The sequence below is a fragment of the Panthera leo genome, chromosome D4, assembly GCF_018350215.1.
Source record: "Panthera leo isolate Ple1 chromosome D4, P.leo_Ple1_pat1.1, whole genome shotgun sequence".
In the NCBI taxonomy this organism is placed as follows: Eukaryota; Metazoa; Chordata; class Mammalia; order Carnivora; family Felidae; genus Panthera; species Panthera leo.
In genome coordinates, this window is record NC_056691.1 from 83,700,848 (window position 1) to 83,718,975 (window position 18,128).

General features: G+C 39.8%; 1 protein-coding gene across 2 annotated transcripts in view; it reads right to left on the reverse strand.

Annotated features, from left to right (window-relative positions):
* The window catches only part of SCAI (suppressor of cancer cell invasion), a 144,681-nt gene that overhangs the window by 46,380 nt on the left and 80,173 nt on the right, over nt 1–18,128 (reverse strand). For both annotated transcript variants that reach the window (XR_006196007.1, XM_042913622.1), the window contains exons 4-6: nt 4,866–4,961; nt 4,249–4,335; nt 3,097–3,195 (exon numbers count right to left, since the gene is read on the reverse strand). Coding sequence is in view for 1 of the 2 variants with exons in the window: in XM_042913622.1 (XP_042769556.1) it covers nt 3,097–3,195; nt 4,249–4,335; nt 4,866–4,961 (282 nt within the window). In the remaining variant the exon portion in view is untranslated. The remainder of the gene's footprint in view (nt 1–3,096; nt 3,196–4,248; nt 4,336–4,865; nt 4,962–18,128) is intronic.

Here is an 18,128-nt window from a genome sequence, read left to right on the forward strand (position 1 = left end):
CCCGCATCAGGCTCTGGGCTTACGGCTCAGAGCCTGGAGCCTGTTTCGGATTCTGTGTCTCCCTCTCTCTCTGACCCTTCCCTGCTCATGCTCTGTCTCTCTGTCTCAAAAATAAATAAATGTAAAAAATAATAATAATAATAATAAAAAAAAAGGACAGGGGATCTGTTCAGTCAGCATCTCTAGGTGTTTGGGGAACAGTATTTTAGATTATCTAGCCTGCCACATTGTCAGAAGTGGAATTCAAAACAGGAGGAAAATTTGTAGGAGGAAAATTTGTAGGATGATGTCAATTCACAGTTGAAATACTAATAAGACAATTCCTTTAATGTTTTGCTAAAATAAAATAGGTTCTATGAATCTATATCATAGATGATACAACTATGTAATGCAGATTACACAAACATACTGAACCAGGGATTAGCAAAGTTTTGTAAATGGCCAGACAGTAAATGTTTTAGGCTCTGCAGGCCCATATGGCGTCTGTAGCATATTTTTCTGTTTTCATAACACTTTAAAAATATAAAAAGGATTCTAAGCTACCAGACAGTTCAGGAACAGGCCACAGCGTGCCAACCCCTGTATTAAATAAACATACAGAAGTAGGTGGATGTATTCTATTTTGGAAACCACTGTGTTGGACTGCAGCAAAGCACAGATAAAAAAGTCAGTGCTGTCCACTTATACACACGAGAGGCTGTCCCAGGCAGGCCCACAGCCCACTGCCTGATAACACATGAAACTGTAGAAGAAAAAAATCATCCAATGAATCACACTGGAAAGGTCCACATCACATCCTCCCAATAAACACTACTAGGAAGCGCCAAGGTTCTCAAGTTTAGATTCACGTTTCCCACAACGTAAAACTTCTAACACTGTCACCGCTGAAGTTGACATCACGATCCTTTTGACAAAGTTATTCTGGCACTCCAGAATTGTAGCTTTGTCCAGCCTGCCAGGCCCACTAGTTCTAAAACACTGACTCTTTATATGTTTGCCTGAGACACTATTTTCCGAGGTGGCTAACTGCAATGTGTCCCCAGGCTTCTGGGTACTCAGAAACTTCACCATCCCCACATCTAACTCCGACCAGGTTGAGCCTTAGCCATTTGCAATACTAGTCAGGGTTTGTGGCTCCTAGGACAAGTGATTATGTGGCAACGTCTCCTCTACTAAATAGGACAGGCCCTTGGAATGAGCATTTGCTTATGCTTAGTGACAGGCAGTCACTTTGGTGACTGCTGAAATGTACCGTGACTTCTGGCTTTAACAGTCCTTAGGTACTGAGACAGTGCAGAGAGCAGTTGCCCTTTGAGGAGAGATTTTTGCTTTTAAGGCAATTGTGAAATTGTGCAATACTGTTACTTCTTAGTTTTAATCAACCAGCTGTTGATTTTAGCAGCTGTCACTAATAGCTACCCTGACTGTCTCCCTGCTCTGTATGAAATAAGAAACAAACAACCCTACCAACTGAGTAAAGTCCTTCCTAAGGTACAGCGAACAAGGGCAAGATTTTGCACACAGGATTGTCCTTTGATTCTAATTTGGTGGCCTAAGGCAAGAGATTTTGTCATCCTGGTTCCAAATAATCCTGCCTCTGTTCATCTGCCTTGCTCTAGGAGGCAGCACAGGAAAACCATTCATATGTGGCATTTGCTATTAGGACAGAAAATGATTTTCATAAATGAAACTGCTGGATTTGAAGCCAAGGGGCCCAAGGCCAATTTCCCTTTGAGTGAATTAGAAAATGCAGAAATGTGAATTATACAAGGTGTTTCACTGTTGCTTAAAATAGTTCTTTCCTTATATGTCTTTTTCATACTGAGAAGATATCATATAGCCCTTCTGTGTATTTTTAGAAGTAAAACTTATCTCACCAAGAATTCAGACAAATTGTACAACATGAATAGAAAGAAAGCGGGTGGGAGTCTGATGAAATATAACTGTAGTGAAAATACGTGAAGGAAACCATAAGAAAATCTGAAGGAGAGGTGACTGACGGATCTTCTGATGGAAGAGTGAAGCACGGTGACGACTTCGGGGGGAAACGGAGAATCTAGCATCTGTGTGCCTTGCTTGTATCAAGCAACCTCCTCTGGACAAGCCTGAACAGGATCTGCTAGGGAATGAAGGGGATTTACAAGAGTGGGGCTTTCCAAAACATGTTGCTGTTGAGCTGGAAGGCTTATGATAGCCAAACCACAAAGTGTTCTCTAGAAAAATATGTCAAAATTATGTTCTCTTCTACTGCTAAGAGAATATAATCTTTTCACTGTATAACTGTGAGTTCTGTTGCCGGTAGTAGGGAGAACATTCAGATCTACTATGCCTGAACTTTCTCTTCTAACAATTCCGGGAATACTAGTCACGAAGATTCTCCAGCAGAACCCTGACTTGTTGAGCAATTCCGTCTTCATCTGGAATTAACATCACAGTCTACCTGGGCCCCAAATATGTCTGTAACTCCCATGAGAAGATAATCCTCTGAAAGGAAAAGAGAACACCTGTATACCTTCTTTTCTTTCTTCTTCTCCCACCCAAGCATCTACCACACTGCCAGATATGTAAGTGCTCAATAGATTATTATTTGGAATGAATGATTTCTATCTGATTTTTTTTTCCTACAGCTATGCAACCGGAACATAACGGGTTTATCAAATACAACGTAAACTGCACCGGCAGCCTTTTCTTTAGTCCCACGGACGGCTGTCAACAGGCTTCTGAATGCATATGAATTCAAATTACCCAGGCTAAAAAGGACAAAGGTTATCAGCGAAGCCTCACTTTGGAGTTGTTTCTTTTCTATGAGAATTTGTGTGGCCTTAATCTTTCATATAGAAACAATCAACTCCTTCTTTGTGCTCTGACTCCACTCAGGTATTGTGACATCTGCTAAACATATATTATAACATTTATTGCTTTTAGGTAAGCATACCTCTGTATGCTTAAGAAGGCCTAGTACATTGTAAGGCACTCAATAAAGCCCATTCAAATGAATAAAAGTTATAAACCAATGTGTGCTTCTCCGCATAATTTCCACACAGACTAAAAATTCTGAGTGTTTTCTCTCTTTCTAAAAACATAGTAGGTGCGTACCTGTCCTCTTTATTGACTTGAGAATAATATGACCTCTGTCTGATTGCAGAATAGAAGGAGAAAGCCTCATTCAGATAGCTGGTCTCAGATGTGCGTAGGCTATGGAAAAAAAAAAAAATCTTCATATTTGACAGTGTCTCAAACCATTTATGACGAATACTTGTTTCATTCCTCTGCTATTCCTCTACACGAGGGGATGGGAATGACTAAACTAAATTTGAATCAGCAAAGCAATCATCACATCACCCTTACAATGTGTAAAAATAATAGTAATTAAAAAAAAAAAAAACAAAACCTCTCCACTGGTCCCAAGCCTTTTTTGATGGCAATCCAAAGTACATATTATTTTCGTTCTTTGAAGGGATTCTCCAAACAGCATTCCACCCAGTTACATCTTTCATGACCTTCCCCAAATCCAAACACAGTCATTTGTCCTTTGGTTCATTTCTTCAGTTTTTTTCTCACAGGACTCAGAAATGCGCTAATCAATGTGAACCTTCAGAGGGCGATGTAGTCAGTTCTCTAACATCTTTAGTTTTACAAGGGACTTCTTAAGAAAATATTCTACCCGAAAGAGTGATTTTAACAGGGGAATGATGGATGGTATCTCAAAAGACAGGAAGAGGAAGAAGTTCTATATGGTCCAAGCTTTTTATGGTATAACTGATATTACTTTATGAGACCTAGATTCCTAAAAGGAGTGCTCTTCCTTGCTTGACCCATCACTAAGGATATAATCAAAATTATCTTTATCTGCTTCACAAAACCTTTTAGATATATCCTACAAGTATGAGTTTTAAAGTATTCCCCCCAAAACCACTCATTCAAACATACAAGTTATGTATTAAGATTTAAGTGAAGCCATTAAGACCTATGAATTCATTTAGTATTTATGCTTTATCTAAAACGGAGATCATAATCATTTAAGTTATAAATGCGTCTGTCCAAATAAACTGTTTGGAAGGTAAGCCTTTTAAGCAAATAATGTTACTTGGATTATGGAAGATCATTTCATAAGACTGTTTTGATTACTATGATCTGGGGTTTCATTTGTACCTCCTCAGTTTTCCCTCCTACCAAGTAAGTATACTTCTGCATGCTGTGTTTAAACCAGGATAACACTTTATTTTTTTCCATATGCAATTCACTTACTAATAATGGTAGTATAGCTGCCCAATCTTAGAAGCAATTTCCCCTATTTGCCACCGCTTCAAGCCATACCGATTATCCAAGACTTGTCTGTTTTACATAGGAGATAAGAAAATAGAAATAAGAGACTATAAATTCCAAAAATAACCAAATCTGTAAATTTAATAGGATAAAATACCACCCAATTCAGAATTCAAATTCATGAATTTTTCATGAGATTTCAACATCATCATTCAATTAAATTCAAAAAGCAGTATTAAATGTCTATTTAAAGTAAGTTGAAATATGAAAAGAAACCGTTCTGAGCTAAGCTCATGAAAATTAAAAGCAACACCCCCAAATAGCTTTGGCCAATAAACAACGCCTACATTAGAATGAAACCATGAATCAGCCTACCTATGTCACAGTTAATCTGAACCATTTCAGATATGACACTGTCTTTAAAAATCAGATGAGAACATTACATTTTAAAACCTTAAATAAAAAGGAAAAAAATCAATTCATTTTCATTTGCGTCATGAAGAGGAAATATATTAAAATGCACCAAGAGATAAAAAGGTCAAAAGTGGGACTAATATAAAATGGACCTTCACTCTCCTGTAACTATAAAATTCCTTTACCGATGCTGCTGCTGGAACTTCCAGAGTTTGGTGTAAACATCAAAAGTTCTTCCAAAATAGGACTGCCACTGCTTCTGCCCATATTGTGGCAAATCTCTGTAATACAAACAAACATGTATTAAATCAATTTCTTATGCTATTTGGAAATTAGGTCTTGTGATGGTACAAACTGGATATATTTAAAACATTTGCATTCAGGCTTTCTTTTACTTAAGTTTATTCATCATTGAAAGAGAGAGACAGAGACAGAGACGGAGCACAAGCAGGGGAGGGTCAGAGAGAGGGAGACACAGAATCTGAAGCAGATTCCAGGCTCCAAGCTCTGACCTGTCAGCACAGAACCCGACGTGGAGCTCGAACCCGCAAAGCGTGAGATCATGACCTGAGCCAAAGTCGGACACTCAACCCACTGAGCCACCCAGGCACCCCCAGTCTTTCTTTTAAAAAAAAAAGTAACAATTGTGGGAGTGGAAATGGTTCTATAACAAGAGCTCAGGACATGTTCTTTCCTATTCTTCCCTCCTACCTCTGTTCATCCTTAGTCTCCTTTGTAGATGTCTGTTCCACGAGGTTTCTAGCACTCTCTTCCCTCTCCCTGGCTGATATTATTCACAGTCACTTATAGACTGATAATTCCAAATGTTTATTATCTTCATAGAAGAACTCAGCACTTTGAAAAACACTCCACTATCTAGAAGTGGATGTGCAGGTGGTATGGTTGTCCTCAATTCTTCTATCCTCTCCCTATGGGTGACACTATACATCCCTGTTCTTGGCCCTGGTGACTCACCGTCCACCCCTTAGAGACAAACTCTTCCCTGTCATAAGGAACACGGGCCTGGCCTTAAGACTTGCTTTGGCCAGTGAAATACAATGGCAAGTTACCCACACCATGTCTGAGAAGACGACGTAAGAGATACTACATAGTTCAGCATTTTTACTTCCCAACAACCTAAGACCAAGATAGGGCTGTTCCTCAGCCTGGAACACAGAGTAAGACACACTTAATGGAGCCTCAGAACTGAAGACATCTTATAGCTAACATGGGAGCTAGAAATAAGTCTCTACTGTACTAACACACTAAAATGTTGAAGTTGTTACGGCAGCCTTATTGAGAAAAAGCCGGTACAGAAATGGATACCAGGAATGGGCTATTTCCATAACAAATACACAACATATGTAACACTGGCATTGGAATTTAGCAGCACCAAACCGTTACTGAAGGCTGGAAAATGATGACACATAGAATACAGCGGCAAAACAGCATCTGCCTGCAATCACTTGGAAAGGAGATGAAGTGACTAACTTACTTACGGATTTATACAAAGAAACCGGGAAAAGTATGTTACTAGCCCTGGATGCTATTAGCTGCACTTAACAAAACATGAGAAAGATGAACTCAGAAAAGAACTAGCTACAAGCAGGGTTGAAAGGAAAAGGGATAACCCACGAGTTCCAGAACTTTCAGAATTGAAAGATAACAACAATTTCTAATGCATACAAGTAAAAGATACAATTGAGAGATGCTGGCTATAAATGCCACTTACAACTGAGTCTCACTCTCAGGGCAAAACCTCTTCATTAAAGCCCAAGAATAAATCCATGAGGGACACCTGGGTGGTTCAGTCTGTTAAGCCTCCTACTTCAGCTCAGGGCATGATCTCACAATTCGTGGGTTCGAGCCCCACGTCAGACTCTGTGCTGACAGCTCAGAGCCTGGATCCTGCTTCAGAGTCTGTGCCTCCCTCTCTCTCCCTGCCCTTCCCCAACTCACGCTCTGTCTCTCAAAAATGAACATTAAAAAAATTTTTAATTAAAAACGTCATTTTTTTAATTAAAAAAATAAATCATTTGACTTGACTAATATGACAGAACTAGAATTGCAGTCATCAATTTTCCCTTATTCTTGAGACTCGGCTCTATTCTATTGGTTTTTCTATTTCCTCATTAACATTCTGTTAATTATTACAGCTTTATAAAAAGTATGGCATCTTTCTTCTTTTTAAGGAACACCACGGCTGTTCTTGATTCCCTGTATTCGTCCATGACCTTTAACATTAGCTTATGAAAGTTCTACCAAAAAAAAAAAAAAAGTCCTAATGGGTTCTAATGAGACCTCAATGAATCTAGACATCCATTTGGAGAAATGCCATATTAAAAATAATTTTTAGTGTTGGGGCACCTGGGTGGCTCAGTCGGTTAAGCATCTGACTCTTGATTTCCACTCAGGTTATGATCTCACGTGCGGAGCCTGCTTGGGATTTTCTCTCTCTTTCCCTCTCACCCTGCCCCTCCCTTGCTCACACTTGCACTCTCTCTCAAAATAAATAAATAAACATTAAAAAAAAATAACACAATTAAAAGAAGTAACTTTTAGTGTCAGTAGTATCTCTTTCCATTTATGTTGAAAATAATCACTAAATTTTACAATGCTTTGCACAAAGGTCTAATATTTCTTAGTTCACATTACTACAATGTCTCATATTTTTATTGATTTGTGAAAAGTATCTGTATTTTTTAAGTTATGTCTTTAAATTATTTTTTGATGGTGGAAAGTTTCAGACATATACAAAAATAGAGAATAGTACAATGAATCCCCATATACCATCCCAAGCTTCAGAGATAATAAATTTGGGGCTGATCCCTTCTACCTGCGGTTGTCAGAAAAAGTGTTTTTGTTTGGGGGCCCTCCACTCCTTTTCATTAATCTACCTGTCTGTGGTAATATAACTTTGTCTAAATCAATACCCCTCTGATCACCACTAGCACTATTTTCAATTAAGAAAAGAAGGGCAGGCTATATTTTAGAATGATCCCTATAACCCAAATGTCTACTAAAATAATTAAAATAGAGAAACACTGAAATGTCCCATAGTAAAAGGAGAGACTTTTAAATATAAATTCTCTCATTTAACCTAAGTTCAACTTGTATAAAAGAAATCCTTTATTATTATTTTTTTAATGTTTATTAGTTTTTTGAGAGAGAGCAAGTGAGCGAGCAGGGGAGGGGCGGGGAGGGACAGAGACAGAGAGAGAGAGAGAGAGAGAGAGAGAGAGAGAGAGAATCCCAAGCAGTCTCCGTGCTGTGAGCACAGAGCCCAACACAGGGCTCAGTCTCACAAATTGTGAGATCATGACCGGGGCTTTAATCAAGAATGCAACGCTCAACTGACTGAGCCACTCAGGCATCCCAGAAACCCTTTATTTATCTCACATAAGTAAGTAAGCTGAATGTTCTTGGTAAACTATACTAATATATAGAAATTTGAGGTAGTATTTTATTGTTTGGTTGTTAGGGGGTGGAGGGAGAAATCCTTCCAGATTTCATACATACACAGTATTTGTGTATACAGGCACAGTATTTATCTTGTTTTGTAATGTCAACTTTTTCACTTAATATACAATTAACATTTTTTCATGTTTAATATAAACATATGTAGCACGGTGTATAATACACATACATATTTGAGATTAGAAGAAAGAGACCCCCCCACACACACTCACACACAAAGCTGCTATATATTTTTTAATTTACTTAACAAAGGATACATAATTTCATGGAAATAAGACAGCTACAGAGCAGAAACAGATATAGCTTATGTTTGTAAAGCATTTCTCTTTTTTTTAATTTTTAAAAATTTATTTCTTTTGGGAGAGAGAGTGAGAGCACAGGGGAGGAAGAGAAAGAGAGGGGAGAGAGAATCGCAAGCAAGCTCTGTGCTGTCAGCACAGAGCCTGACGTGAGGCTCAAATCCACAAACTGTGAGATCATGACCTGAGCCGAAACCAAGAGTTGGGGGCTTAACCAGCTGAGCCACCCAGGCGCCCCTGTATAGCATTTCTCCTGCCCCAGTCAGGTATCTTGCTATTGGTGACACTTGCCCTGCAATTAGACAAGGTATAGTTACTACATATAATTCTACCAAGTGCTAAGTACTACAAAGGCCAGAGAATGTGATGTGAAATATGATTTCTACAATCAAAGAGCTTATTATTTAGTTAAATAGAAAAGACTAACACACGTACAGAAAAAGAAAAAATAGCACATAAGTATTAACTTATATGGTACTGAATAAAAATAACGGAAGACTGTAGAAAAGAGATATATTGGAGGGCTTGAGGAGTCAGGGAAAGCTGCTGAAAGAGAGAGATATGGATACGCAAAAGAGAAAGATCATCAGAGAGAGAGAGAGAGAGAGAGAGAGAACTAAGATAGTATGTAAGAGGAACAAAGGCAATTATCAGCTAATAAAACCGTAGCCAGACCTCATTCATGCAACTGTGGACAGCTAGTGGTGGATGGCCTCCCTCAGACATCTCACCGTTGCCTGGCTGGCAGCAAGGGTGCTGGGTCATGTGTTTCTCATCCAATAGGCTAGCTCAGTTTCCATGAGGTTGGTTGCAAGGATCCCAAAAGCAGCCAAAGAGAGGGCGGCTCTAATGTGCATCGTTCTTTTTTGAGTCTTTGCATCATGTTTGCACCACCCCATTGGCTAAAGGAATCGTCAGGGCCAAGCCCAGAGTCAGTGTGGGAGGGGATGACTCAGGGGCATGGATACGAGGAAGGGAATGATTTTTATAGGCAATCTACCACAGAGATCTTATATTTGTTTCTTTCTTTTTCAATTTTGAAAATAATAGAAGTCTCTTTTAAAACAAAAATGCTATACAGTATATAGAGTAAGAAGTAAAAAATACCCTATTGTTTTCCCCCTCAATTCTAGCCCCCAGAAATAACCACCATTAAGGATGCATTTTCTATGTACATTTAAGTAAATATGTGAGTTTTTCTATTATTTTACATAAATGGGATCAAACTACATATAATGTTCTATAACATGCCTTTTCACATGTCTTTTAAATTTAATAATATGTCAGGGTTTTTAAATACACACATAATTATATCAACATTCACTGTATGCAATAAACAAATTATTTAACCAATCCCTTCTTAACATTTATATTGCCTCTAGTTTTTCCCTGTTATAAAAATGCTGCAGGGGCGCCTGGGTGGCTCAGTCGGTTGAGCATCCGACTTCGGCTCAGGTCATGATCTCACAGTCTATGAGTTCGAGCCCCGTGTCGGGCTCTGTGCTGACAGCTCAGAGCCTGGAGCCTGCTTCCGATTCTGTGCCTCTCTCTCTCTCTCTCTCTCTCTCTCTCTCTCTCTCTCTGCCCCTCCTCCACTTGTGTGTGCTTTGTCTCTCTCTCTCTCTCTCTCTCAAAAATGAAAACATTAAAAAAAGAAATGATAGCCAAGTTACGGAAGCAGCCCAAGTGTCCACGACTGATGAATGGATAAAAAACACACACCATGGAGGGGCGCCTGGGTGGCTCAGTCGGTTAAGCGGCCGACTTCGGCTCAGGTCATGATCTCACGGTCTGTGAGTTCGAGCCCCGTGTCGGGCTCTGTGCTGACAGCTCAGAGCCTGGCCTATTTCAGATTCTGTGTCTCCCTCTCTCTGACCCTCCCCCGTTCATGCTCTGTCTCTGTCTCAAAAATAAACATTAAAAACAATTTTTTTTAAATGCTGCATCTCCCTCTCTCTGACCCTCCCCCGTTCACGCTCTGTCTCTCTCTGTCTCAAAAATAAACATTAAAAACAATTTTTTTAAATGCTGCAATGAACACCTTCATACTTATAATTTTGAATAGTTATGTGATAATGAGTAAAAGGTAAATTCTGTAAGTGGAGTTAATAAGTGAAAGAAGATATGCATTTCTCTACCAGATGTTAAGACAACAAATAAAAACGCAAAAGGTTTCCCTACATGAAATTTTCAGGTATATGTAACACAAATGAGCTCCTGACTGCATTTTAAAATCCATTTCCATTATCCTTATGATAAGGAGAAAGTCATATCAGATTATAGAAATAGGTTAACTACAGACACCAGTTTCCACATTTATTGCAAGTTTTCCTCTTTTTTAACGTCTCCATGTACCTCCAGCGAGAAAGAGCTAATCAGATATTTTAAAATTGAAGTTGCCGCCAGAATCTTTAAGACTCTTATCATGTAGCTGCTGCTAGGAAGACTGTGTTATTACATAACAGCATTAAGTTGCAACATCACCATCACCTCCACGGGAACTGACAACTCTTGGGTGCTTCTTTACCGATACTGTGTGAAGTCTTTAGGCAAATTTTCAAGGAAGCATGTGCTTCCAAGTTCTTCCGAGTTTCCCAACTGACAGATTTAATAAACCTCAGTAATACATTCTGTTACGAGAGAAAACAGAACTAGATACAACTCAGTGCTTTATGTCATGACTATGTATATAATTTCAAGGGTTCAGCGTAAAGGGCTTTAAGGAAGGGAATTTTGTATGAGGGCTGAAAGCACATAATTGGTGATCCAAAAGGCCAAAACACGTAAGTTGTAGTCTACAAATATTTTCTTTTTAAAAAAAAAATTTTTTTTAACGTTTATTTATTTTTGAGACAGAGAGAGACAGAGCATGAACGGGGGAGGGTCAGAGAGAGGGAGACACAGAATCCGAAACAGGCTCCAGGCTCTGAGCTGTCAGCACAGAGCCCGACGCGGGGCTCGAACCCACTGACCGCGAGATCATGACCTGAGCTGAAGTCAGCCGCCCAACCGACTGAGCCACCCAGGCGCCCCAATATTTTCTGATATAGCTATGAACAATGCTGCCCAAATTCTATAGTATTTTCCTCAAAATAATTTAGAACATCTGCCACCCCAGCCATAGGGGCACCTGGGGTGGCTCAGTCAGCTGAGTGCCAGACTCTTGATTTTGGCTCAGGTCATGATTCCAGGGTCGTGGGATTGGGCCCCGCGTTGGGCTTTGCAGTGGGCATGAACTCTACTTAAGATTCTCTCTCTCTCTCTGCCACTCACCCCACTTGCATGCTCTCTCTCTAAAAATAAACAAACAAATAAATACATACATAAAAATAAAAACAAAAACTCAGGGGCACCTGGTTGGCTCAGTCGGTTAAGAGTCCAACTCTTGATTTCAGCTCAGGCCATGATCTCGCTGTTACTGAGTTTGAGCACCTGCACTGTAAGTGCAGAGCCTGCTTGGGATCCTCTCTCTCTCTCTCTCTCTCTCTCTCTCTCTCTCTCTCTCTAACTCCACGCTCGCTCAAGCATGCACATCCTCTCTCTCTCTCTAAATAAACAAACTTTAAAAAAAGTAATAATTAGAGGCACCTGAGTGGCTCAGTTGGTTAAGCATCCAACTTTGGCTCAGGTCATGATCTCCTGGTCTGTGAGTTCAAGTCGTACATCAGGCTCTCTGCTGTCAGTGCAGAGACTGCTTTAAATCCCGTCTCCCTCTCTCTCTCTCTGCCCCTCCCCTGCACATTCTCTCTCTCTCAAAAGTAAGTAAACAAACATAAAAAAAATAAAAAATACAAAAATAGTAATAAAAAAATTAAAATGCAGCTATACAGACAGGAATTTCTTTTTCAACACAGAGTTAAATTTTTGTTTAACTTCCTAAAGGCTAAGTCCTGTGACCACCCCTTCTCTAATAAGACCTATCACAGAAGCTAATATACATACCACTATAATTTGATTAGAGTCTAAAACTAACTAAGGTATTTTATAAAGAGGTTTAGACAAATTCCTCTACTATTCAGAGCTTGACTATGGTTTTAAACTCTGAATACATCATTTGGTTATTAATACTGATGTCAGAGATGGGAAATTAATGGTCCATAGAATTAAATTAAATGGGGCTCTGTGAATTATCCTGTAAGCTAAATGACCTGATATTTCACTTTTTGCAAAGGCACCTATGTTATAAATTGACTGCTCATATTCTTCTTCCAAAGCGTTAGTAGAAATTCAAAGTATGACACTTATCTCGCTCCTTTTTTTTAAATCCTCAACTCTACCAACGAAAGTTCAGAGACTACAGTAGCGAAAAGTGTCGTGCAAATGATTAAACCTGGTTCTTATCTCAGAGATGTTTCCAATGTAACGCTGAGATGTCAAAACTTAGGAAACCTCTTCTGGGTTTCTACAAATCAACCATCCTAACTAAGCGGAATTAGCTAAGATGCTGACACCCACCCACGCCTGACATCCCAGCCCAACAGCCACCTTTCCATCCTCACGTCCGTCCTCCCTGTGGCGTGCTGCTGTGCACCATGTCCACCATCTTGGAATTCTCTCCTTTCTGTCCTTCCTGTTCTCTTCTACTGGCTTCCCTTTCCTTAGTCCCATAGTTAAATGCTTGGCTTCTCTAGGGCATATATGTGTGTATGTAAACACATTTACACACACATACACACATACACACACGTACACACACGTACACACACACACACACACACACACACAATAAGGATCAAGGACCTTAAGCGAGTTGTCTGGGAACTCATGACCAGTAAATTGTTGAACTACGATTCAAATTCAAACCTTCTAACCCCTAATCTAATGTTCTCTTCTTTGCACCATAAGGGAAAACAATTTAGATTTTGATTCTACATTAGTAATTTCTTCTCTGTGAGCTCATTCTGCTCCCCAGGTCATGGGATGCAATTGACCTCCAACAAAGCTATGACCAAAGCTGTAGTCAAAGGCATAACTCAACTCCTCTGAACAAGGTTTTCAGTCAAGAAGCACAGTGTCCCATCACACATTCTTGTTTACACAGAGAAGACTGTATTACATACAGTGACATCTTTGTTCTAATCCATGCCTCTGTGTTCATTTGTACGCCAGACAAAATTGTGTTCAGGACTTGCAAGGCCAATCAGCAATTCCTTGTTTTAACACCGGCATGTTTGTTTTTTTTTTAACCAACTGGCATACCTGGTTTCCAAATTTAGGTTTAAGAATCGATCTGTGAGTTGGAAGGTGTTGGGGGTATCCACAGGTCTAGACTGTTAAGGCTGAGTGTTTCCTTTGGGGAGGATATCTTAATGATACCACTATGTCAACTTCTTAAAATTTTATTTATTTTTGAGAGTGAGAAAGAGTGCACACACACGTGAGCACATGTGGGAGAGGGGCAGAGAGAGAGAGAGACAGAGAGAGAGACAGAGAATCCAAGCAGGGTCTGCACTGTCAGCACAGAACTCGACATGGGGCTCAGTCTCACTAACCGTTGCTTAATTAACTGAGCCACCCAGGCATCCCAACTCTTTTGTTTACTGAAGAGGGAGAAAAGCTTTTTTTGAATGAGAGATTGAGAAAAAATGCACAAGAGTGCTTGATTAGGTAGAAGGTGGACATTCCCTTTATCTCTGCATCCTGCTCCCATCGCTAGCCCTGTACCTAGAATGGTGTGGGCACACAGAAAGCTCTTAGTACATTGCTCCATTCCTAAGGATGGTTTATGAATTTGAATAACTTTGAATAATCACCCTTAGTTTGAATTTAGAAATGCCAAGCCAAATAAAGCTACGGAATGCTGTCTTCTCCTCCTGTGAACCAGCTCCAGGGGAAGTATACAAAATCTTACACTTAGAAATACATTTATTTTCCACTGGCCCCTTGCGCATAGAAAAAAAAAGGTTGTCAAGTTTTAAAGTCCTCTAAGGTGTTGCTGCCTTGTCCCTCCAAAGGTCTGTGACTATTCTGTAGGTATGATGTTACCCAAAGGAGTTCTACAGATGTGGATTTCTCAGAGAACCAAGAAGATGAGTGCAAGAAGCCAGGAACTGCGTCATTCCTACATCATTAGAGTATTCTCCTGTGTCACCTCCAGAGAAGAGGCTATCAGAGCTTCCCTGTAAGTTTTGGGATCCTTACTCCTACACTAAGGAAAAACTTCTCTGAGGTAGCACTTCCCAAATTAGAACCCATTGTATTAACATAAGCTATTGCTTATCTGCCAAAGTTTTGTTTTTCTCATTTATGAACCAAGAAAACAGGTGCTAATGAGGTTGTTTTGAGGATTTAGTGAAATCTATTACTCTTAAATTCTTTCCTTTTTCGCTTTACACTACGCCTGGAAGATCTTAGAAGATCACACACAAAAAGACAAAAACAAAACAAAACAAAAAAAGTAAACAGAAATACCTTCCCCCTTACCAATCCCTGGTCTAACCCACTAGCAATTATAAAGGTGAAGATGTGTCGGGGCGCCTGGGTGGCTCAGCTGGTTAAGCTGAGACTTCGGCTCAGGTCACGATCTCACGGTTCATGAGCTCAAGCCCCGAGTCAGGCTCTGTGCTGACAGCTTGAAGCCTGGAGCCTGCTTCGGATTATCTGTCTTCCTCTCTCTCCGCCCCTCTCCTGCTCATGATCTGTCTCTCCAAAATAAATAAAAACTAAAAAAAAAAAATTTTTTTTAATAAAAAGGTGAAGATGTGTATTTTTGTTCCTAGCCAGGCCTGACAATTAAGATCTTAGAAAACGGTAACTTTTTAGGTCAGGTTATACTGAACTTTGATAGTCAAAAGAACTAATTAGAAATATACTCATCTATTTTAGTGTTTAAAATTTTGGTATATCATTTAAATAGCTGATTTTCTGGATTCTGGGGAAAGGACAGCAGCATAGTTTCAGCTACTCAGGTGCATTCCAAAAACAGACAGAAACATTAGATAACAAAACCAAAACCCCAAACAACATCTTCAGCAAAAGTAAGTGTTATGTCACTTCAAAATTCAGATGTTGAAGTCCTAACCCCCAGTACCTCGGAATGTGCATTTGGACATGGGACCTTTAAACAAATATAGTAATTAAATTGAAACAAGGCCTTTTGGGTGGGCACTAATATAATCTGACTTGTGTCCTATAAGGAGGAGATAAGGACACACACAGAGACACCAGGGATGTGCACGTATGGAGGGAGGACTAGATTTAAGTACACAGTGAGAAAACAGCCATCTCCAAGCCAAGGAGTGAGGCCTCAGAAAGAGCCAACCTTGCTAGTACCTTGATCTGGGACTGTTAGCCTCCAGAACGGTGAGATAATAAATTCCTGCTGCTTAAGCAACCCAATCTGTGATATGTTGTTATGATAGTCCTAGCAAACTAACAGAGTAAGTAATAAAGTATCCTTCAAATCCCCAAATACAGGTGGGTAGGGACAAATCACCAACAGCCAAAAGACCTGCAGGCTATTGGCATCTGTACAGGAAGAGACAGAAGAAACAAACAGGGACATCTGATGGACCTGTGAAGAAGAGAACCCCAAAACAGCCAGTATATATTCTCCAGAAAGCACAGCGGATCATTTTGTGAACAGAAGCTAAAAGTGGGAGGAATTTTGCCTGAGTCAATAGCCATACATGGGTACTGAGTACCTGAAAAGTGGCTCATCTGAACTCAAATGTATGTTAAGTTTATATAAAATATTCAGGGGGCACCTTAGTGGCTCAGTTGGTTGAGCATCCGCCTTCAGCTCAGATCATGATCTTGTGATTCATGAGTTTAGGCCCCGCATGAGGCTGTCTGCTGTCAGCATGGAGCCTGCTTTGGGTCCTCTGTTCTCTCCTCCCTTCCCCACTCATGTTTTCTCTCTCTCTCTCTCTCTCTCTCAAAAATAAAAAAATAAGCATTAAAAAAGCTAATAAAATATTCAGTGTACTTCAAGGACTAAATATGAAAAAAAAGAATGTAAAAGATCTCAATAATTTTTCTATATTGACGACATGTTGAAATAAAGTATTTTAGATATATTAGATCAAACAAATTATTAACATTAATTTCATTTTTGCCTTTTTACATTTTTTAAGATCTGGCTACTAGACAATTAAAATCACATTTGTGGTCTGTATTAAATTTTTATTAGTCCACACTTCTCTACATCATGTGACCAAGATATCCACTGCACTCTGGTGGCAGTCTACCTCAAATGCATGTGCAATTCTTTTGAGCAATAAGCCACAGAAAACCAAAATATTTATTATAAGCTTGTACAGCTACTTTAAGCATCATCTTTGAAATAACATATACTCTACTATGTTTTTAAATGTTTTAAAAATGTTTTTATTTATTTTTGAAAGACAGAGAGAGACAGAGGATGGGTGGGGGAGGGGCAAAGAGAGAGGGAGACACAGAATCTGAAGCAGGCTCCAGGGTCCGAGCTGTCAGCACAGAGCCCAAAGTGGGGCTCGAACTCACGAACCGTGAGATCATGACCTGAGCCAAAGTTGGATGCTCAACTGACTGAGCCACCCAGGCGCCCCACAGATACCCTACTATTACCGGTGTGCAGAGCTTGCCTCAAGGAAGGTATGAATTTTTTGAGGAAAGAAGAGAAGGAAGAGGGAGGGGCAGATAAAGAAGGAAGAAAGAGGAAGGAAGGGTTGCAGGAGGGGAGGAAAGGGACAAGGGAACAGACCGTTCATCTCCCAGTTACCCTTTCCTACTTAGGAACCAGGGCATCCTAAAAATAGGCTCTTCAAGGAAGCATTGTGGGGGATTTCTTCTTTAATTTGAAATATTAGAAGCCTATTTAATCAAAACAATTTCTGCAGTTATTTTTATTTAAGACCATTATATTCACTTTGGCACACTTCTCTGTCAATGTATATTTGTGGCCTCCAGTGCTCATTTTAGCTATGTGTATTTGCTCTTCCAGAGTCAAATAATCAGTGATTTGGAGGCCTCTGCTGTCTCAAGGCACCCAAAAGTCATGGATATCACTGGTAGGGACAGCTGTGTATCTCAAATACATGTCTCAAGATGCTGTCTTATATAATCCCAGCAAGTATTCCATTCTGCTCCGGCAGTCTTAGTCACCATGGTAACTGGAACCCTGCAAGCACTGGGGCTTTTGATCATTTTCTGACAGTATTCAAAGATATTTCTAACATTATTCTCACTTCATTACTACTGTAACTACATGCAAGAGCTATTAAAGGAAAAACACCATTCATTTGATCTATTTTTCACTCTCTTGCTCTATGTTTTCTTACACAGTGAGTGGAAACAGCTTATTTATTATGCACATAATATAAGGAGATATTTTCAGTCAAGAAAAACACTTCGTTAAGATATTCACATCTAGGGGCAGCTGGGTGGCTCAGTCAGCTAAGCATCTGACTTCGGCTCAGGTCATGATCTCGTGGTTCGTGAGTTCGAGCCTCCCACAGGGCTTGCTGCTGTCAAAGCAGAGCCCGCTTCGGATCATCTGTCCTCCTCTCTCTCTCTCTCTCTCTCTCTCTCTCTCTCTCTGCCCCTCCCCCACTCACGCTTTCTCTCAAAAATAAAATAAACGTTATAAAAAATACTCATGCCTAGGAAAATTAAAAGGTTCTGAGAACTTAGATGAACGACGTAATATAAGGTGGAAAGACACACCTTCAAGGGCAAAAAGGGAATTTATTA